This window comes from Temnothorax curvispinosus, unplaced genomic scaffold (genome assembly GCF_003070985.1).
Source record: "Temnothorax curvispinosus isolate PA1 unplaced genomic scaffold, ASM307098v1 QBEX01005876.1, whole genome shotgun sequence".
NCBI lineage: Eukaryota > Metazoa > Arthropoda > Insecta > Hymenoptera > Formicidae > Temnothorax > Temnothorax curvispinosus.
The window spans coordinates 597,255-620,163 of NW_020215656.1; the positions used below are offsets into that span (position 1 = coordinate 597,255).

The following is a 22,909-nucleotide window of genomic DNA, read 5'->3' on the forward strand; positions in this document are numbered from 1 at the left end:
TTTTCATAAAGAAAATTCTTATATATACGAGCAAACAAATCTACAAATCTTTTACCCTAATTTAGCGAATAAATGTTTTGTCGCAGTTAATGGTTTCGGTCCATTGGTACGATTTAATAACCCGTGAAATTATTCCAAGTAGCACAGTACGGGGTAAATCCCACGGCTAATCTGCTCGGTGTTCTCGTGAAATTTTCAACGATATAACAATAGACCAGAACAAATCTTTGGCTTATATGTACTGGCGCCAAAAAAAAGTACAATATTATTTCTATAATTTTATTTTACGATTGTACAAAATATACTTAACCATTCTTTGCCTATATTAATATCCCATTGTAAGAATTTTGAGTTTGCAAATTTTCTACTGATGAAATATGTTATTTATAATATGAATTCAACTTTCAAAAGTTATACCATTAAATATTAAAATTATTATTGAATATCAAAATATGTTTAATTGAAAATTGATTACGCTATTATATTATTATAAATTATTTTATTTAATAAAACTTTTGGGAAAAATGACCTATCTTAAAACACGAGATAATTCTTTTTACTTTGAAACTAAAATGGGCCTGTTGGCATTTCACGAAAGGCTTCACAACCTTTGCTTCGTGTTACTTTGCAATCTTGTGAACCGGACAAAAGGTGCAAAAGTAGTGCGCTCTCCTTACATAGGCGACGTATGGGTGATACGGTAAGGAGGGCGGAGGAATGTGGATTTATTTAAGTCCCTTGCCGTTGGGTTGACAAGAGTAGAGCCGCGTAAACATACTCGTTTCTCCTTGTTCAGTCGTGGCCGTGCAACGTCCCGTGGCGAAGCAAGGCGTCGCGACGCAGCTCGCTAGATCGTTCACTCGCTGGTGGTTCCACGGTGGTGAATAGAGGGGTCGAGAAGGGCGTCGGGATGTCGATGGGCACGTTCAAAAAACACCACCGCCCGCGCGCCAAGTGCTCGCAACCAATCACAGACAATCGTACAGCCCGTAGAGCCCGCCCCTAGGCCAACGCGCTATCTCGCGATTGCTCCGTTTCATCCGAGTCACCGCCCACGACGTATGGTGGGAGTAGCGTTGCTTTCGGTTTTCCTCGCCAGAGGGGGAGCCGTGACAGAGCGGAGTGGAGAAGCCCGCTGAAGTGGTGTGAGTGGTGCCGAGTCAGTCGCAGACTGGAGTGCCCTGTGAGAGCAGGGGACGGACCGAACGAACGAACGAACTGTGTGAGCTCTCTATATCTAACCGGTCGTGACGCTTCGCTCGCCTCTCTGTCCGAATGTCCGTCCCGCTTCCTCGGTGTCGTCATCCTGATACTGCTATCACGTCCCGGTGCTGCGTCCCGTGTCAGCTGTTTTCATGACGCGACGTGTCGTGAGTCGTGAACCGTTCCGTGCCGTAGCAAGGAGAAGAGTCGTCCTCGGTATAGCGCGTCTACGCTGACCCTGTCGTTCCTCGCTCCACCTTGGGAACCATCCAAGCAGGAATTCAGGATTGAAGTGCGCGTAATTCGCAAAACAGCGCGATGACACTCCGTTGACGAAGCCGCGTGGCTGAAGAAGAAAAACGTGCGTCATGAGGCCGAGTACGGCCGCCCAGGACCTCGGGGCAGCCTGATGGCACTCCTCGCCGGCGAACGTTCGTCGCGCTCCGTCGTCCCGTTTCGTTTCCCGTATGTCGTTACGATATTGCCGCGCGTAGAAACTTGTCAGTGAGAGCGAGGGAGAGAAAGAGAGAGAGAAAGAGAGAGCGAGAGAGAGAGAGAGGGAGTGTAGTGCGTGCAGATGCATTTGTGTCCTGATCCTCTTTGGTTCCGCAATATATCCAGAGAGAAAAAGACGGAGGACTGCACATAGACTCAACGCTCGTAGATTCTAGACATGTCAGCGTACGCGCAATTCGGATACTCGTATCCGTCGGCGTCCCAGGTAAGTCATTAGAGATCATGACAAGTAATCATGTAGAATGCTTGTGCGAATTGTCACGATAGAAATGAAGGAATATTCGTAGATTGTTTCGGAATAAACAATTCGCCATTTATCTTGCGTGACGTTTAAAAATCACTTATTTCCGATTCACACGTGACTCTTGACGCATCATTCGCTGCAGGTGTCAAACATTTTTATTTAGGATGCTTTTGCAAGTGGAAAGAGACGTAGGAAATTTATCTCGTTTATTTATGTACTCAAAATTCAAGTTTATTATAACTGAATATAAATATCGCTTCCTATTTTCTTGTAAAATCTATTGGCGCGACTTCGTATCATTTATTATTATCGCATATAACGCCATCGCGTAATCACTGCACGTTTTACGTAAGTAACTTACTTCATGGCGAGATCTTGGAATGAGAACCGATCCAAGCGAGTTCAAAGAAGCGGAGAATTCCATGACCGGTCGTTGCCAATAATAGCGCACAATTAACATTCGCGCGAGTTCACTCGAGGAAAGCGAGTTAGCCTAGAGGCGCACCTGCCTTCCTCGTAAGTAGCAGGCTAGAGCGTGAAGTTTGTATAGAACGAACTTGGAGCTCAGCGACGGCCGTCGCTCAAGAGCGTGACGCGTCGAGGAAAAGGGTCGCATTCTAATGTCCATTTAGTACAAATGTAACTTTGCCTGATGTGTCTAATCTTTCTAATAAAAAGATCAATGTCACTGTAAGGAAAACACTCAACACACCTAACAAAACAATGCCGAGAAGTCTAGCGTTAAATATGCGACGTGAATACCAGAAAATCCCCTGATATAATACCTATAAGCTCCAATTTATTAGCTCCTTACGGTAGGGATCCCGCGTGAAAAATATGACCTACGATTAAGTTAATCGATATTCAACGAGTAAACATTCTCATACATTGATTGCCCATGGAAAATAAAAAAAGAGCTATAAAAATAAAGAGTTCTGTATAGACAATATAATTTTAAGAGACCGCGTATATTAACCAATCGTCATGGAATAATATAATAAGTTAACCGATTAATCAATTATCTGAGAGAATTAATTATCTCCAATATTCTCGCGAAGGGAAGCCTGCGCAAAAGCGAGCTTCTTTCGATCGCTTATTCGAGAGCAGTAAATCCAATCTCTTTTTCAACGTCGGCATCCCCAATCTAATGAGAGCATGGCATCCGAGCTGCGGATGATCGACACGCGGCTGTGGACTTTCTGAACGGAATAGTAATTAAAGAGTCGTACGCCTGCACCGCCGCGTGACACTTATTTAATCAATGTGTTACTTAACGCGCGCTTTCTTTTCTCGCGATAAATGTGTTACATACGCGCTAAAAGTGGAGGTCAAACGAAGATAAAATTGAAATAGAAATTTTGTTTTGAGTGAATAATCTTAAACCGATTAGAGTATATTAATATACGCACTCGAACATTTTGCATTTCCGTTGGATTACATGCACGTAATCACAAATGACAGAAAATAGCAAGAAAGCACTAACTTGAGAGATGTAAAAAAATAATTTAAAAAATGGAAGTAAGTACTTGTTTGCTCGCTGAGAAAACAAGTTCTTGCGGATCTTGATATTGAATAACATTATAAATAACATTAATTCCTTCTATCGCATTAAATGGATTTATTCTACTCTTAATAAAACGCGAATATTCTAAATAGGGATATTCAAATAAGTTAGAGTTTAACGATTTGACAGGTTAGGTCGGGTTAAAGTTGAGTAAAAAGTTAATTTTTACACTTTTAACCCAAAGATTAATGTGATAGGTTAATGAGTCACTTATGTAATTTGCATAACCTTAAAGAGTAGCGCGCCCAAAGTTAATTAATTAACTTTTTACTCGACTTTAACCCGACATAACCTGTCAAACCGTTAAACTTTAACTTATTTGAATACCCCTAATATAATTTTAATACTGTGTAAAGAACAGGTACCGTTGAGACAAACAGTAGTGTTATGAACGAGGTTGTGAACTATCTATAATTTTATTCTTAACTACTTTTGTACAGAACAATATCGATGTAAAAGAATCCATAATATGTATAGCCTATTGCGTATTCATCATTGTACTCGTGATCGACGATACATAGAAAAAAGATTGCCAAGTAACAAGTCTCGGCATGAATAATCGCCTAAGAATAAGCCAAGAAAACAACGCATGTTTCGAAAAGCTTACATGCAAAAATACCGCAAGATACTATGGTATCACAATGCTCGCATAAATTCATGTTTGCATCAGCAATCGCTTGGGGACACAATATTAAAATACGCACTATTGAATATGCGGGATAACATTAATGTTAACAAAACGTTGGACGATATAGCAAAGATGTATTATGTGTCAGTTGTCGAGTTAAATTAGATAGGCGGTAATTAAGATTCTAGTGGGCGGTCCGTAATGAATATTCAGCCGTGTGTTTGTTCTATATTTTGAGTTTTTCTCTACTTGATTCTGCGCATCAAAATTTACAATTAGCTGGAGAAAATTTATCAAATTATTCGAACAATTTTACTAGCGATTGCCATTTAATTACAAGTAGTATCTATTGAACATAAAACAAAAATATTTTAAGTTGCAAGCCGAATGCCCCTCCCCCCATCAAATGCCATAGAGTTAATAAATCACAATAATATTACATCGGCACATTTAAAATCATTTTTAAACAACAAAAACGTTGGACTCGAGACAATCTCCTTTTATGAAAATAACGTGGAGGGATTTTCATAATAAAATTTTCCAACTGCGAATTTGTCGCAGTACTCGGAAGGAAGCGTGCGACTTCTCGGACATCCTGTTATGGATTATAATTTCGCGTCTCTTAAACGCCGGGACGTCACACGCTCGATGGTTATAGAAGCGCGGCGCGGCGCTATATATCTCTGCTATGTTTTCCAAAAGGGGAGGATAAGGAGGAGGAGGGAAATAAATAATGCTCGATAAAAGCGGCGCGCGCGTAAAGCGCACTGAGGATCGCGCAGGTGCAGCTTGCGTCCGACTCTTGGCAATAATACGGGTAGGTCTGCCCGCATCGGTTCGCTGCAGCCGTGGAAGATCCGCGGAGAGGAGTTGCAAATTGCATTATTCGCCGCAACGTCGTTGAAATATACGCGCGTACGCCGAGGCTTACGTATTCCGGACGTGCGATGCACGATCGCCGTTTTCCCGGGGGGGGGAGGGAATATCGGATCGAGGCCTCCTTATCTGCCATAACGAGCTAAGAATTTGCATAATCGCGCTGATGAGCAGCGGTGCCTTCACTTCATAAACACCGTTCCTGATTGATTCATTGGGACGTGAAGTAATTTGTGGAGAAACTTCGTTCGCCATGATATTTCGATGTAACTCGTTCCGCGTTATTGCAATACATCATGCACTTTCGATATCCCATGAGATTACCGAAGTCATGACTTTGTTAGAGTTGCGTTATCGAATGCCAAAACTTAAGCAACACCTGTCGCTTCGATTTCTTAAAATAATTTACCGAAGTAATTGCATGCTGCTCGTTAATTCGTTAATTTTTTTATTCCGCAACCAAGGTATCTCCCGATATGTACGATATAAACACTAGAAATATTTGAAGAAGTATCCGCCTCTCTTTAACTTCTTAATATGAAATTAAAAGTGGGCCAGAACGTCACGGCGATGAGCCGTTCATTTAATCGCAATCTACAACGTTGCAAATGAAGTAAGAGATCCGGTTACAGTGATTGTACCGTTGGAAACTTCAACGAATGATTAACATGTATATATGAGTAGTAATTATGTATAATTATCTAAATGGCGTTACGAAATTTGTCATGGTTTGCGAACGCGCGCTGCAAGTCCGTGCCACGAGATAATAACTATCTTGTGCCAATGATTTCTAAGCATATACGATAATTGATGTTTATACTCTACTTATAACAGGACTTACCGTAGATAAAACGGGACGAATCGTAAAATCTACAATTGTAATTTTAATTAATTCGACAGGTATGATTAACTAATACTCGCTAGTGATTTCTTGTCTCCTATAAATCATAATCGCATACATAATATATTGTTCATGCAACTTGTAAGTGCCTTTCAATACTGTTTTCTATAATGTATATATGTATATATGTATATTATACAACATTAAATTTCATTCAGTCGCATAAATGATTGTAAGTGATCAATAACATTAATATTATTTATTTCGCGGTTGCTCAATCGTTATGGAATAATTATAATTAAAGCATAAGGATAAAAAGAAATAAAAATCGTGAGACTCACGATTTTCATTCAGCTCCAGTCTTTTCTTCCGTTGGGAGACGCTACATATCTCCGTACTCTAATGATCGCGCGTACCAAAAGGGTTAAACTTTTGAGCGCTGGTCGCTACTCATCATTCAACACCATCGCTCGAGCATCGTGCTCTGTACACTAACAATAAGTTACACTACCGTGATGGCAATAATGGGAATCGTGCGGTATATCGTGCTCCGCGGCATATAATTACGAGCGTCGACACGGAAGCACCTCGGTATCCGCGATATCGATTTTCAGGATCGTGGCCTGCACATTCTCTCTCTCTCTCTCTTGTTCTCTCTGTTTCTCTCTCTTTTCGTCCGTCTCGCTTTCATTCACGCCGCCCACTTTTTGCACTGTTCGCGGCCATTGTTATCACGAGGGAATCGACGCAAGCTCTTGGCAGAGGAGTGACGCGAGAGATCGACGAGCTGGCTCAACTGCGAATGCGAGCGCTTCGCTAATCCTCGCCACTCCTCTTGTCTTCATGAACCGGTAATTAAACGATATCCGCGCGAGTATTGAAGTTGTTACGATGCAATACAAGTGACAAGTGAGAGAGATATACGAGGTCGAAAGGATTAAATTAAAGGAATATAATTAATCTAAAAAGAAACAGTTAAACAACTTGAAGAATATACGACATTACGTATTTAGCTTCTCTTTGTACTACACCGATATTTTTTTCTCGCGCGGTCATTATTTATCGGTTAATTATAATTTATTAAAGATACACCGTCGATTCGTGTGGAACTTTTATTCCCAATAGCGCGTACCTTTAATGATATACAAATTGCCGCGCCCGTGTAATTACAGAGTAAAACTACAACTTTGTTGGCCGGCTCCGCATCGGTTACAATAATGCCCGACGAGATATTAGCCTTTCATTTTATGCTCTTCTCACGATCGCATGTCTGAAAAGAGAATTTCGAGGCCCCGCTCACTTCGTTAACTCGCATTATTATGCCGTCGTTATCCGGTTATACTTTGTTATTACGCGCTGTTTATCTCGTATCACGCGGGATTTGGCAGCGGCATGAAAACACCGTCGCCCGATGATTGACGGAATCGGCAATTACGCCACAAATTCTCGCACGTACTTGCCGAACGGTCTCAGTTGTGTGTCTCGCCTTTACACGCACGTCGCGCGGAAACCGGTTGCCGGTTTAAAGGTGCACGTGTCTCATCCTCATAGGAACTCGGCCTCGTTTCGCGCGCGCGCGCGAATTCATCACTCTCCTTTTTTCGCGAGTTTCGGAAGGGTCGACAGGACGGAAATCGGCGATCGAACCGAGTGAAACGCGGCTCCTCTATAGAGAAACGTACGTGAGAAGACAATTGTTTGCTCTTATATTATATCGTGTAAAAAGAGAATAATTTTTTGTTTAAAATAACGGTAAATAATTAAATAATATTGTTTAGAGTCATTAGGAAAGAGAGAGATGAGGAAAAAAATCTGGTTTGTCATAATTTGCGAGACACGCGAGCGACGTTTGACGTTCCCTCGGTCGATTTAATTCCAGCGGACTGGAGCAGCTTGTAAGAATTTCCCCCGGCGTCGATAAACGCTTCAACGAGCCGCGTAAAAATACCCCGAGTCGTCCGCGGTACTCGACGTTCGCGCCTTCTTAACGTCGAGTTACCGCCGCTTTAACAGAGTCTTTAACGCCTCAAATAGATCTCGCCGCCCTCCGACAGGCGTCCTCCTCCGCGCCCGGTGACGTTTTTAAAGCCATGCTCGCGGAACTCTCCTCTCGTTGTCTGTCGCGTCTCTTTCGGAGACGGACGTAATTAACGTGAAACTGCCGCGTTCGCGTTCGCGCCCGTTTAATGTCCGCGACTTTCGTGACGACTCGCTCTACGCCTGGCACATTGAGTTTACTAATTAACAATTCATCTGAATTTGTAAATCCTTTCACTATCCGTCACCTGTCACATTAAGCATCGTATGATTAAACTCTCTAGATACGTTATATCAGAATTTTCTACATACTTCTCCAATTTAGTAGATTTGGAGTAACTTGATATATGTATAAGTTACGGTTACGACGGGAGATAGGAAAAGAGTAATTAATTGTGTCATGTCGCTCGAATAGACCGTTTTAAGTCCCTCGTTCTTTTTTAGGACGTTAGCTTTTCGTAACTCTGTACATTCCGCGATGAGAAAAACAACCGAAATCGCGTGACGATTCTGTTAAATTTTAATTGAAGATCTCTTCTGTCTGCACGTTATAAAAGTATCGCCATGATGGCTAATTTGTCGAGAGAGGAAGGGACCCGGTAATGCCGTTGTCGTACAAGAGGTCCAAGGTGGAGAGGACGAAGGGAGAGTCAAGATTCTTGCCTGGTTTCGTGATGGTTGTGATTCCGGTGAAGAGAAAAAGATACATGGCGTGACACGAGGGAGAGAGAAAGAAAGAGAAGCTACGGCGTGAGGAAGAAGTGGTCTCTGAGGAAAGGAAGGCGAGCAGAAAAGATAAGCCGCACAACTCAACCTTTCCTGTCGCCATCTTTTCAGTATAAACTGCATCCACGTAATTGATGGCTGCCAGCCCGTCGTAATAAATTTACGAACGTTCGTCTTTTAAGAACGTAACTGAAAATAATATGATTCGAGCCAACATTGTTTGGCGGGACATTGGTTGAAGAACGTAAATCTAAAATCACTGATAAATTTCCTCTCAAATAAAGGAAAAAACCAATTTTTTTATTCACCATATTTTTGTAGCGTAATTCATTAATGATAGTTTAGGCAAGCGTTTAGTAGCCGACTCGATGTTACGTGCTGATTATTTTTTCGTGAATGATGTCGATGACGCATGATTAACCCTAAGTACCCTATACAATTTCACTCGGACAGATGTAATCCTGTTTATACAGGCCGATCGTAACGATACACATACAAGATCTGTTTCTTGGAGGATTTCGGCTTCTCGGGTTCATTCAGCCCCTTTCGTTCGCACGTGTAAGCGTCCGTGCGTGTTCATACAGTCGCACACAGTCCAAACCCGCAGTGATGAGATTTTTATACATTGAAGAAATATAGAAAGATTTAACGTGAGGAAAATATGTGAAGAAAATAAAATAATACAATTCCGTAAAGTTTCAATAAGCGTAGAAATTAATTAACAAGGAAACAGTTTGCGCGTAATATATTTTATCGTAAAGCTTTTCTCCGCACAGTAAATGTAGTGAAATAAATACTATTGAAATCACTTCATCGATTGTGTCACTCTGTCGCTACAAAGATCGCTACTTAAGTTGTACATGATGAAAGTTGCAAACGAGAATGCTTTCTATCTGGATAAAGTGACGAATCTTGTCAATTTCGCAAGGTAGATTGGTGGACTATCTCTCGATTAATCATCGTGATAGGTGACATTGACTTATTATTCTTAAAAGATGCCGCTTATTTCAGGTATTTTTTTCTCTTTTGCGATAATGAAGCTTATCGATCATGCGATAATAATAATTCAACGCGTCCATTTGTGTAGCCGATTTAAGCACGATTTAAATTAAAAGATGTTTAAATTGAAAAAAAAAAGTATATTTATACTTTTGTATAAATTGTGGTCGAAACGTCGTGAGGCAGAATAAATGGAAATGGCCAATTGGGTCGCTTAATTTTGAATTATTATTTATACTTTGTATTAAAAATATATATTTTATTGGCACTGTTGATGTAATCTCATTTCTGTTTCCAAATGTAATATATTTACGACAAAGTTTCTCTCTGTATGTTTTGGATCATCCGACATTAAAATTTGAGGAAAATTGAATGTATCAATGATTACTCGCTATTATTTATGAACTCTAGGAAACTTTGACGACATAACTTTCCACTCGTGAAATTAATGTTAAATCGCGGCTAACTGGAACGGCGTAATACGCATCATTCAAGAAATCATGCCGATAATAACCGCCATTTTCCGGACAACGTCAAACAGGCGAGCTTTCGCCACCCGTATCTTTTTTCATGAGTAGAAATCTACTTCAGAGCAGCGATACCATTATATAAACCACAAATATCAAGCAGTAAAGGAATCTAAGCATTCTTGTTGTCTAAGCCTTTTTCGCGAACGTCATTAATACAAACCACTAATATCAAGCAATGAAAGAGTCCAAGCATTCTTGCTTTCCAAGCTTTTTTTGCGGATATAACCAGTAGTGCGCTCACTTATTTATAAAATAAATTACGAACTTGGAATTATTTCTCTCCATCACTGTTAAATATTAGAGAAGAAAATTTGAACCAATACCTTGAGTTGAATAATTAAATAAAATTTTGTCATTTTTAACTATCATGTGTGTCTAAATTTATCATTTTAACACAAAAAGTATCATTTTAACTCCATTTGTTTAGTTAAATTAACAACATATTAAGTAGGAGCAGTAGCGACCTATAGGAATGGTTAAAAATAACTCGAATTGAGAGAATTTGACACTCGTGAAATTTATTGTAACAGTGATGTGTTAGCGATTTTTTAAAAAAAGATAGTAGGTACACGAACCCGAAGAGAAAGTTCTAACGATGCTCGTATCAGGATTCGTCTAGAATCCGACATTGTTTTACTCGAGGGGTTGCCTCGCCAACGAGCGCGTCGCGAAACGATCGGCGACAAGGTGGAGCATGGAGCGCGAGAAGCGGAGGCGGGATAGGACCGTATCACGGCGACTCTTCCTGCTACCACGAGATCCGAAGGGTTTTCGCGCCGGCGGCTGCCGCGGGGGTGAAAGTGGGGTCTTAAAAGGTTCCGGTGGGAAACCCAGCAGGGCGTGAATGGCTCCAGACACGCTGGAGGTGCCCGGAACGTTTCGTTAGAGGCGAGGAGAAAAAGAGCGGGACAGAGAGAGGGCCGGAGGAAGTCGGGGAGATTCCGAGCGCACATATACGCGCGCACACGTGTCGCGTGTTGTTATGCGTGAACGGGGACACACGTGCGCGCGCGCATAGCATGTCCTCCAAGTCCGCCACCGCCGCCGCCACACACCACCGTTATATACCACCACGAAAGTGCGCGGGGTCTTTGTTCACGAAAGTTGGGTTTACCTCGTTCTTTCGGTGCGGATCCCGCGATGCGACGCGCCGGTCCCTTCGCCCTTCTATTTTTGCAACGGCGACGCGCTCCTGTGATATTTCTTGTGAAAATACGCGAGCGTATTGACGCACGCTCACGGAAAATCGATGAGCACGAGATTGTAAACAGCGTGAGCCGGAAATGGCTCAATGTTACGGAAGCGACGCCTCGAATTTTCTCACGAAGATAGTTATGCAGATGGTTCATTGTAGATCGAGATAATTATGCAAATCATTGAAACCGCGTAATTCGAGGCATAAACAAGACAGCTGAATACTATCGGGCGTCTTTGTAAATACTTTATACGTTTCTCAAAACAAAAGATGATTTCACGCAATTGCCTAACGATCTATAATCTATAATCTATAATCTATATTATCATGACGAAAAAAGCATCACGTATTAATGACTGAACTTCCGATTAAACAGGAAATCGAAGGGAATCGTCCATATGGTATATTGCTTAACGACCGAGATACAGTTTCGTATTTTGTCGCGCGAGAAACGATGGAGGCTCCCATCGGTATATATAAAAACTTCGCCGCGCGAGTCGCCGTATTTTTGTAAGCGCGCCGACTATAAAATTGATAAGCGGCGCCGCGCGGGCTTTTAATAATTCACAAGAGAGGTGAAACGCTAAAATGCGAAGGAGAATCGTTTGCGGGAATAAAGTTCTCGTCGATCCTATTCATCACGCGCGCGCCGCAACGCTCCGTAGGCGTTTTCGTGGGTGATTTCGACACGGTCTACGAATAGAAAGGTATATACGTACGAGGGAGAGAGAGTCGTTTTCCGGGCTCTCCTCTCTCTCTCTCTCTCTATCTCTCTCTCGTGTGTAACGGAATGCGGGAGAGCTGTCGGAGAGAAGGCTTTATCAACGCAGATATACAACCCGGCTCGTCGCGGCGGCTCTCGAGCCTCCCGTCCCGTCCTCTCGAAATAACTCCGCGCCCTTGCCATATTAATTACCGGGATTCATTCCGGCCTCATTTACAATGGGCTAATTTAGCGTGAGGCAACCTCGGCGCGATCCCCTGCGCGCGAGCACGCACGCATGAGAGTGACGTCTTTCTGTTTATGTGAGCTTCACGAAGCTATTAATCGTGGGAGGAATAATCGCTCACCGTTACGCGTCAAGATTGTTTCGATAAAACTAAATACGTCGTGAAATCTATATTTCATATTTTTTTCACGTAATATATTCTTATATCCTTCCAAAGATAAAGGCGATGGTTATCGAAAAAAAACTAATCATCGTAGAATTTTCGTACAAAGAAAAAGGAGTCGTAAAAACTCAGGTAGAACCTTCTTCTCGCCATCTACCGTGCCAAAAGAAGAGTACCGTTATCGATGTTTGTGAATATCGAATTTTAAGGTCGCCGAAGCGATGTAAGCTAGCTAAAAAAGTACAAAGACACACACTAGAAGAAAATAAATCTTCTGCGTTTCTATATCGTATGTACACATGTAGTACATATGTATGTCCTTATCATGACACGTCTAATGCATATGTGCTTACGAGCAGTCATTTTATGCGTTATTTATATGTATCTACGTTGAAAAATGAAGAGAATGTGAAATGAATCTGTGTGGCAGACGAAGTTTCCTACGACCGCACGAATATCGAAGTCATGTTCGAAACAAGTTGGAAAAGCTAATTTCTAATTTTACAAGGAAATATATGGAATCTCTGCATCATACATGCGCGCAATTATACTATGTTAATGACGTACATTTTTCTTTTGTTTTTTTTTTCAGCTCCTGGTGAGCGGCGGGCAACCGACAACGGCGACGTCGCCGGCGATGTCAGGGGGTGCGTTGAGCCCGGGTGCCCTGTCGCCTTCGTCTACGGCGACAACGACGACGGGGGTCGGGCCCGCAGGTACCGGCGGTGCCACGACCCCCGTGGGTGGTGCCGCCACCGGGCCCGGTTGTTGCGAGAACGGTAGGCCCATGATGACGGACCCTGTAACAGGGCAAACGGTGTGCAGCTGCCAATACGACAACGCCGCGAGATTTGCGTTGGGCGCTTATCCTCGACTACCCACCGCGACTTCCTACTCCTCCTACCCCACGCCGACGCCCTCCACCACCGACCAGGGACCTTATCCCAGCATCGGCATGGATAGCTCTGCGTTCTACTCCCCACTGGTGAGTCCCTTTTCATTTTTGATATAACAATGTATCACATTAAAAATGTTAACAAACGATTTTATCTCTCAGGATACCATTTTTTAGACATTAAAACTGTCGCTGCAATTATTATTGTCGCTTAATATATACAAGATATATATAAAGCCTTATTACATAAATCAAGATACAATTAAGATAATGTCGTTATGTGAATTAACCTTTAGACTTTAATAAATTTTTTCGATGGTTTCGCAAGACTATTGAAAAAAAGAATATAGAATTTATCATTCCTATTGAAAGTTAGGAAATTAGTTTTTATATTTTTGCTCCATCTCAAAATTTATTCTGTTCTAAAGAGTCAAAGATCTTTTGATTTTTTTCGTATTTTTAAATTTGCTACAACATTAAAATCATATTACAAGTTTCTTGTCAGACCTACGAAAGATCATCCGGTGCTTTGCAACATGTAACGCGGCCGTTGCCGGATGCAGATTGATCGATTCGTCGTACTAGGCGTGCCGGGCGATTATTGCTTCTCCAGTATTAACTTAAGACGGATTAGCACGTGGTGTTGCCGCGAATTAGCTTGGAATCCCGGTGACAGAACCCTCTCTCGGACGTCGGGATCGTACGGCTCCCCTCGATCGCCCCGCGCTCAGGAATTTGTGCGTCTTCGCAGGCTGGGTACCGGCTGCGTCGAATTATTCACGCGTCCCTTTCTCGAGAAGCGACTGATAATCTCGTTTAAGTTTCGATTCGCGGAAAGCGAACTCGCTCGTTACGTTCTCAAGGGGCTGCCGGTGACGAATTCGCGCGCATATGTCATCGGAAAATCCTCCTCGACCGACTGTGCGTTACTTCAATGTCTCGGTCCCAGAGAAGCCGGGAATCGAGCAAAACGCGCATTAAACCAGTTTCACCGAATCTAAAATTCGCCACAGAATTTTATCTATAATTTCATTATGATGTAATGTCGAAAATATTCCCTGGATCGGAATTACGTCTATAAAATTAATGGCTGTTCTACTTTCAAGCAAAAGGTGTTTTGTACATACATAGCAAATGTATATGCAACAAGATAAACGATGACAGAAACACAATCTGACTGATTTTCCTCTTGTTATCCGTATTTTGCGACTTAAAAGACCGCAGAATGCATTACCATTCACACTGATAAGTACATTTGATGCCATCCCGGATTGGAAAAAAGTGTAGTAGTTAATTAAATTCGAATTTATCGGGCGATTATACTAATTGGATGCTTTTAGGCGGCATTGTCGATTAATATATTCTTCGCGCGGCTAACGAGCGAGACAAAAATAGAGTTGCTATGGAGAAGAAAATCTAGGAAAAAGAAATCGTTACGAGATAGCTAATAATGTAGTCGGAAATTGTTCCGTTTCACGCCGCGATTTGACGGCGCGAGGATTTATATCCGCTGCAATTCATCGCGTGTAATTTGTAGACGGGGCTTATCTCGAGTGAAATTCAGCGAATGTGCATTCGCCATCCAGGAGACACGTCTCATTCTTCATACGTTGAATTAGCAATGTAAATTTGCAGATGCAATTTTATAAATCGCGTGTAAACGGCGATCTCTCATCGGCGCAACGCGGTTGGACTAACATATCATGCATTTACGAACTGTAGATGGAATCGTCATAATTCGGTAAAAAGGCAAAAAAAAAAGATGCCTGTCAAGGGAATGCTACTTTCACATGAAAGCGCAATTATCGTTAAAATTAACTTTTAATAACGGCATTATGTACGGTATATAATCAATCTGTAACGGCAATTTTTGTAATGGCACGGGACGGCGTGCCATTGACGTGTGCCGTAAATGTGTCATTACCTTGTATAATCAGATAATACGTATAGCTATCTCTATCTCTACAGCACATTTTCATTTTCACGAGTCGCGCGATATTTGTACGACTGAAAAAGCTATCGGCTTTTTGATGTTGCCGCGTAATCAGTGCATGCTCTGGTCAGATAAACGCTGATACCGACACAGACCTTTATCTGAACAGCAGAGCACGGACAAATCATACGATATGTCCTGCAATTTTGTATTCTTATAAGAATTGTGTCGTATCGAATATCGATTTGATATACCTATTTTGCAAATTAACTTAGACTGCCGTATATCACAGCGCAGTCTATAATCTGCAATTTAACATGGATATCGGAATTTACTACTCATTAAAATTTGCCGTATCATTTCAGTCAGCTTCACGTGATAATAATATCACGAGGTTAACATATTTAATTAAACATGCTCGGCCAGATTGCATGTATACACGCTAGTTCATAAGTTCAATATTTTACAGATCTATCATTAGATCTGAATATTTGTCGCGGAATTAGCTGAAAAACTGAGAGACTGTCGATAATATCGATTCGTAGTGACATAGGAATGTGTTACATAGTTCCATCTTAGAAAATTAATCAATTCAAATTAAAATAGCAAATGATTAACGTACATTTCTATTCTGAATTATACATCTCTTTTGACATATATATTGATATATCAAGCACGGAAATGCCTTCGAAATGCCTTTTCTGAGGCGAGAGGCCGTCGATGTTTTTTCCCTCCTTTTTTTTATTCATAAATAAAATTCCTGCACAGAAATATATTCCGCATATGACATTCGCGAATCTCGCTTATCGTGCGGATGCGCTAAACGAGATCGTCTCCGTCAAACGAATTGGCGATGAAGGAAGGGAAGAGGCGGACACCGAAAGGATGGGGAAGTAGGGAGAGGAGAGTGCTCTCATCGCTCTCGCGAACGAGTTTATAGAATCAATACGCGGGATGCCATGAAACAGGGACGGGAGCCACGGGGGATACCGCGGCGGCGGGAGTGCGCGAACGCGAGAAAGGACGACGAGAGGAGGACGTAGCTGCGCGAGATAGGGGAGCAACGGTAGACGGAAACCTCTTCTCATCAGCCGACGGATTCGTCTTATTTCACGTAGCGACGGTCGGCGTAACGGATTCCGAGAGAGATTCGCTCTGGCGACATTTTCCTCGGGAATGCCGCCGCACACGGCGTCTCGCGCTTTGAATGATGTTTCTCTTTGTGTATTCTCTTGATGTTTTGCGCTTCATTCAAATTGTCTGTGGTACAGAACAGTTGTATTTCAGACACTGTCACCTTAACACAGTGAGAATTTTTTATGTATCGTTAATACTGCGTGAGAGATTCTGCCAAGATAGATATCGGTTAAAATATTTCTGCAAACTGTCGCATAGTTGACTATATTTTTTTCGCGAAATAGAAATTTATCTTATCGAGAATGCGCATAATACCAATAACGTAAAAGTAGCAAATTGAATACTTGTCGGTTTTTTTCTTAGTGCTCGTTTTGACGGAATATCAAGCCACCTGATTGATAATGAAAATGCTCGCTATTCTGCAATATTAATAAGATAGCGACAGCGTGATGCCAAACGTATGAAACTTGGATATTCATTGGACGGCGTTAGTATCAATAGCAATATTACGCGGTTGTGGAGAAGAAGCACGTATGTCTGCCGCAATACGAAAGTCGTAACGTTTCGATTCGCGATATCGTGTGTTATTTTACGGCCCATTGAAAAGCGTAACACGCGTAGCTTTCTTAATCGTAGATTGTTACGCTTTTATAATTGGCACTTAAACGCGGCTGGCGTGCAATATTGCCACGTGCAACGTGCGTTTAGTGCGCGTGTACATCCGCGAGTAATACATCAGAAATTGCGTGAAATTATTGCAGAATCCTTATATTTATGAATTTATCAATTTACGAATGCGATATTTCGACTCATAATTTCTTCACCAGTTCGTGATTTTCAAATTCTCTCGTCGAGATCACCCTCGTCAGTTTCTATAAAAGATCGCGTACAAGAATGGAAAATTTTTGATAGCGTTCGCACAACATTGAAGAAGCATTGAAATAGTTGTACGTGTATTGAAGTACACTAGAGTATATAGATAATAATAATCATCATTGTTGACAGTGTTGTTATGCGGTTATCATTCTGCACATAGATAGTCGATCGCGGCGGTGAGTTCCGTTGTAATTGAGACTGATGAGCCGAAAGACGAAGGGATCCTCCCTCGCGCGTATTGGTTTAATCCATTCGAAACCCCAAGAATGCCATTTGTCGCGCGAGACGGTGGGACGCGCGTCATAGTTTTGCATCTTTATCGACATAAATTGCAGTCCGGCCGGTCAATCGTTCGTGGAATTTCAACGCCGTGGCGTAATTTGGCGCACGCGACCATCACTGTCAGCAGTTGGGTGACGAACGATAGGACAGGGTGTAGTCCGGAATGCGATAAGCGTCCGACTGCTGAGAATTTTGAGTATTTTGACGATGGGTTGCATTGTCCTTTTTGTTCATATCGAGATGATATCGTCAATGAATGAACAATACCGACTATGTGACAATTAGTAAAATTTTCAGGAGAGACAAAAAATTGTGCCAAATGTGAAATATACAACAACTGTCTATGTACCTTCTTGAATGAACATTGAAACATCTGTAAATAATTTATCTGGGACAAAAAATCTATAGAATAAAAGTGCGGAACAATCAAAGCCAAAAAGCGCATTTACAGAAAAATGTCACATAGGTGGTATTGTTTATTCATATAGACGATATTCGTTTATCAAAAAAATGAAAGAGAAACGTTGAGTGAGAAGCTTGCCCTATAAAAAGCGCCCTATTAAAAAAGCTTTGCGTCGCGAGCGTTATGGTTCAAGCGACAAAGCGTTCGAATATTAAGAGAAAAAAATATTTCTTTAATGATTATATTATTATATAATCTCTTGAAGAAATTGTACAAAACAAATATATTTTAATGATATATTTTAATTACGTAACTAAAAGCGAGAGAAACAAACGTTTCTTATATTATATAAATAGCTACAGAAGATATAATATATGTATATTTTATTTCATAATTTCTACGTTTTTTTATATTTTTCATCGTGCTTACTGTAACCGTTTGTTTTTCATTTTCTTCGTTTGCGTTTCTTCCTTTGATCTTTTTCATTGGATAGTTAAGCAGGAAGCACGTGCTGCTGACGATGCAACTCGTCGGACCGATTCGACGGGCATTATAATATAATAAGAATCAAATTAGCATTGAATGAAGGGTGACGCGATGGATTGTCGAAAATGCCCTATAAGAATTCTATAAGACTCACAATGTATAAAGTAACTTATTATTAAAAAAAGAAATATAAAACACAGAAAACGTTATTCATATCGTACGAATAAATATATAAATAAATATTACTTGAAAATTTTAAGCGACATCATTCTAAATTATATCTAGAAATTGCATCAATTGTTGTTCACAAGACAATCGACATGAAATCAACGCATAATTTCAAACAAATTTTGTATCGTGTTTGTACATTACATTTTTGTATCGAATAGAGTAGCACGCGGATAGAGAATAAAAAAGTATTTTGTCATAGAATATATATGGATCTGCAGTTTTAAAGCACCCCATATAGGAGACAATTATAGGCGCTATTGCATTAACTTGATGGACTGTGTCGAGCCCACAGCGACACAGGATATCAAGTTAGAGCCACCTCGCTGTCGCGCCCCCTAATGCGCCGCATACGTCGCAAGATTTGGGGCGCAACACAACGATTATTGCTACCTTAATACAGGCGTGCTCGTATAATCGGTTAAACCGGCGACCGGTGACCCTGTGTGACTGTGCACAGTCGTAACAATAGTCCAAAGCGTCGACGTCGGACCACCCGCAGTTCGCCATTAAAGCCGCTTCTGAAAAGAAGAGAAATAAAGACGAAGATACGTACATACACACACACACACACACACACACACATACTAACACGTGTGCCCTGGACTCCCTGAAGAGGGAGACTCACGGCGAGGTGGGACTAAGGACCGAGAGCAAGGCGAAAGAAAGGCGAGAGGGAGAACCAAGGACACCCGTTAGGGCCTTCGAAAATCGAAGGGGTAGGGGCGAGCGGAGAATTAAGAAGGTGAACGCCGACGACGATGAAGACACGGCGACGACGACGACGACGACGACGACGACTAGATGTAACACGAAACTCCATGGCGCCAAAGAAACCACTCCTAAGCCGCTGCACTAATAATATCCCCCATTGTGCTACCATTAGCCGCGTAACGTGCCGCCACGTTCCCTCTCTTTTCTCACCTGCGCTCCTCTCTCTCTTTCTCGCGTTCTCTTTTCCACTCTTTCCTCTCATATCTCATGTCCTTTCCCCCAACTCTTCGCTCGCCCTGTACTGCATGCCTTCGCAATGCATCGTGTGACAATATTATATACCGACTATAACGTCTGTCCGCGATTATGTCTTAGGGGTACTTGGTTAAACCCCTCGGCCACCTTTCATTCGCCTCTTAATCCGTCGGAATGATCAGATGAGAGTAAAAGATGATTGAAAGATTTCTTTCAGAGACATTTATTCTGCTTGTATATAATCTCTTCAAAACTGCAAACCGCACACCGTGTATTCAGATCAAATATTATACGAGTATTTATACGATCGCTACGACTTCTTGTGGCTTTCCAGTCTATCAGCGAAAATTGAGATGGATTGGATTGAACCTCTAAAGGATTTCTAGACAGGCTTGCGATAATCTCCCTCAGCATGCAGAACATAATCTGCAGCATTAACTATAATGGATCGGTATAGTTTCCTGAATCGCTCGTGTCACGCGAGGATCGATATCGCGCGCGCGCGATCGATACCGTGTCGTTTCTTTTTTTAATTTTAACGTCGCGATAGAAAGATATCATGTCGATAGCATGTTTACATTGTAGAAGAATTTATATGCGCGATGCAGCGACGTATACTCTAAATAAATTAGCGCTTATCATGCACTCTGCTCTTGCAGGGTAATCCGTACGGGCTGAAGGACGCGACGGGGATGGGCATGACGGCGGACATGGGTGCTGCCTGGGGCACGGCCGCCCTTCAACCTGCCGCCACGGGTTACTACCCTTACGATCCAACCCTGGCCGCCTACGGGTAAGTTTATCGCCAGGTTTCATGGTCTCTCGGCTCCATTAGATTAAACTACTACCGAAAGAGAGAGGGAGAGAGAAAGAGAGCGCCGAGCTCCCCTCTCACCCCCCCTCTGTCCTGTTACCTCCGCGCGCCGCCATTAAAACAAGAGTCACGATTCCGTCGTACTTGCCACGTATATTCCGTTGGAAACGTTTCTGCGCGACGGCGGTTATCGTTATCGCGAATCCGTAATATCTCCCCCTTGGTCGTGCACCTGGAGAAGCACACCGTTTGTGGTGTATGGACCGTTAAAATCGCGCTAGTCGTATCGGCGAGATGAGAGCCGCAGCGCTGTTCGACAGAGACTGTAGCCGGCGTAGAGTAACTTTTACGTTAATACGATGTATGACGCGCCAGATATTTATCCGACTTAAACGTCCATCTTTAATCTCGTTTAATCGCGAAGATAAACAGAAGATAGCTCGCCTGCACAAGTTGATCGAGTGTATCTACATTAATACGGTAGCGTCTGACATAATCGTCATCGATCGGCGTGACATTCGGCCGAAGTAGTTGCCGCGATTTCCGAATTCTGTCGAACTCGAAGGGGTTGAAGGTACCGGGCGTTCGAGTTAGGCCAAACACGACGGACGGCTACAAAATGGCTGTAGGCAGCCGAGTGGGCGTATATAATGGAGGCTTCCAGGTTGGACGTGTGTACATACGTACACACTAGCGTACACGCGTACACATATACACAGCTACATATATCGCCACATCGCGAGCGTAGGGAGAGGAGCAGTAGGTCTCTCTCCGTAGGAGAGCGAGTGAGTGAGTGAGTTTATTGATTGGCTTCCTCCCCGGGGTTGGCTCGCTCGTACGCCAGGCCTCTCTCTGCTTTACTCACCACTCTACTCTCGGGCTCCGCGTGCTTTCTCTCTCGCTCTATCCCCGTCTGTATCTCTTTCCCTCCTTCGCTCTAAATCCCTCTCTATCTCTCCCTCTCTTCTTCCCACCCGTTCCTCCCGCACTCCCTCGCGTACTCGTCTACTCCCTTTCGACTACTTCCTCGGCCACCTCCGTATCCTCCGAACGAGTCGGCTCCCACAGGTGCTTTACTTGCTTCGCTTAGCAACCCTCGTGTCCGCCTGGCGAACACACACACATACACACACGTACACGTACGTTCATGCTCGACGTTCAGGAATAGGCAAGCGCGCTGTGACTCACGCAACGGGAGACTTCTCCCTTCCTCTTCCCGAGCCACCCCTTCGGGGTGGTTGTATAGTCTGCATGTGCTCGGCGGCGGCGGCGGCGGCGGTGGCGGTGGCGGTGGCGGCGCCTACCAGAGAAACTCCGACGGTAGGCATTGTTTATCGTGGAATTCAGCGCCCTTACTGCTTCGCTCTCTCACCACCTCTCCTGGACAAGCCTCTATTAATTTACTTGCTTAATAATACGACGGCCGCTCTCTCGCTCGCTTCTCCCTCATCTCCGCCCCGGTCGCTCTCTTCCCTTAACAGGTTACTACGTGCCCCCGTCACTTTCGACACCGTCGGGCCGCTATTGTTTTAGGCAACGTTGAAAGTTGCGGATTGTGCTGTATGATACAAGAAGGGGGTATCCCGCGCGAGGCCCGAGGGTGTAAATTGAAGCGGCTCGATTGAAACGCTCCGACGCGAACGCTCTGATTACAGGAAATGAGAAATATGTCGTTTACTGGCTCCGCGAAAGGGTTCCTTTGGGGACACTTCGATTCCGAAGTGTCTCTTTTTTTCTGTTGTCTTCGCGTAAATTGATTGATTCCTCCGTTTTCCTTCATTCGCGTCGTTGCACAATCTCGCGAATCTTATACTACTTTGTTATTTGTTACTGAATGATAGATGAGTATGTCTGCTTGCTCTTTGTACGATAAAACAATATAGTAATTTAAATTGTTATTAAATGTAAATTTAAATATCAAAGACAATTGTCGTGTAGCTTTGAATAACGCGAAACGTTAACATAATATACATAATATAAGAAATATATATTATATGGAATAAAATTTCTTTTCTTTCTATATATTTAGATCATTATACAGGAAATCTTGCATATTTCACGAAGCTCTATAATTGTACTGCCGCTCTTTTTATTCATTAAAAGATAGGATACAGTGTCAGCGAATGCTGCAATGATACTATCTTAATTTTAACCCGATCGGGAGATACCGCTTTTTACTATCAACGATCACTTATAGACATTGCGTTGGGATCATAGAAACGCGCGGTCTTTTTCTCTTTGATGATTACCTTTGATTTCCCGTAACCGGTTACTTATTCGCGTTCCTTTCTATCTATCTCTTTTCTATCATCTGGAGCTGCCTGAAACGGTATCTAATACTAGAAAAATCGCTCGACATGTCGGCGTATAGACCACGTACGCGAGAACGTGCGCGTTTTATTGACCGACAAGGT

At 42.6% G+C, this 22,909-nt stretch overlaps 2 protein-coding genes across 3 annotated transcripts in view; one reads left to right on the forward strand and one right to left on the reverse strand.

Moving 5' to 3' along the window:
* The window catches only part of LOC112455166 (homeobox protein caupolican-like), a 50,040-nt gene that overhangs the window by 18,036 nt on the left and 9,095 nt on the right, over nt 1-22,909 (forward strand). Inside the window, exons 1-3 of one of the 2 annotated variants that reach the window (XM_025016927.1) lie at nt 1,164-1,924; nt 13,065-13,457; nt 20,341-20,474. In XM_025016927.1, the coding sequence (XP_024872695.1) occupies nt 1,877-1,924; nt 13,065-13,457; nt 20,341-20,474 (575 nt within the window). In that variant the 5' untranslated portion in view covers nt 1,164-1,876. Of the gene's footprint in view, nt 1-1,163; nt 1,925-13,064; nt 13,458-20,340; nt 20,475-22,909 lie in introns of those variants that run through there. The other variant, XM_025016926.1, reaches the window with a different exon arrangement.
* LOC112455169 overlaps nt 1-22,909 on the reverse strand; it is a 41,372-nt gene that overhangs the window by 17,428 nt on the left and 1,035 nt on the right. The gene's annotated exons all lie outside the window — the stretch shown is intronic.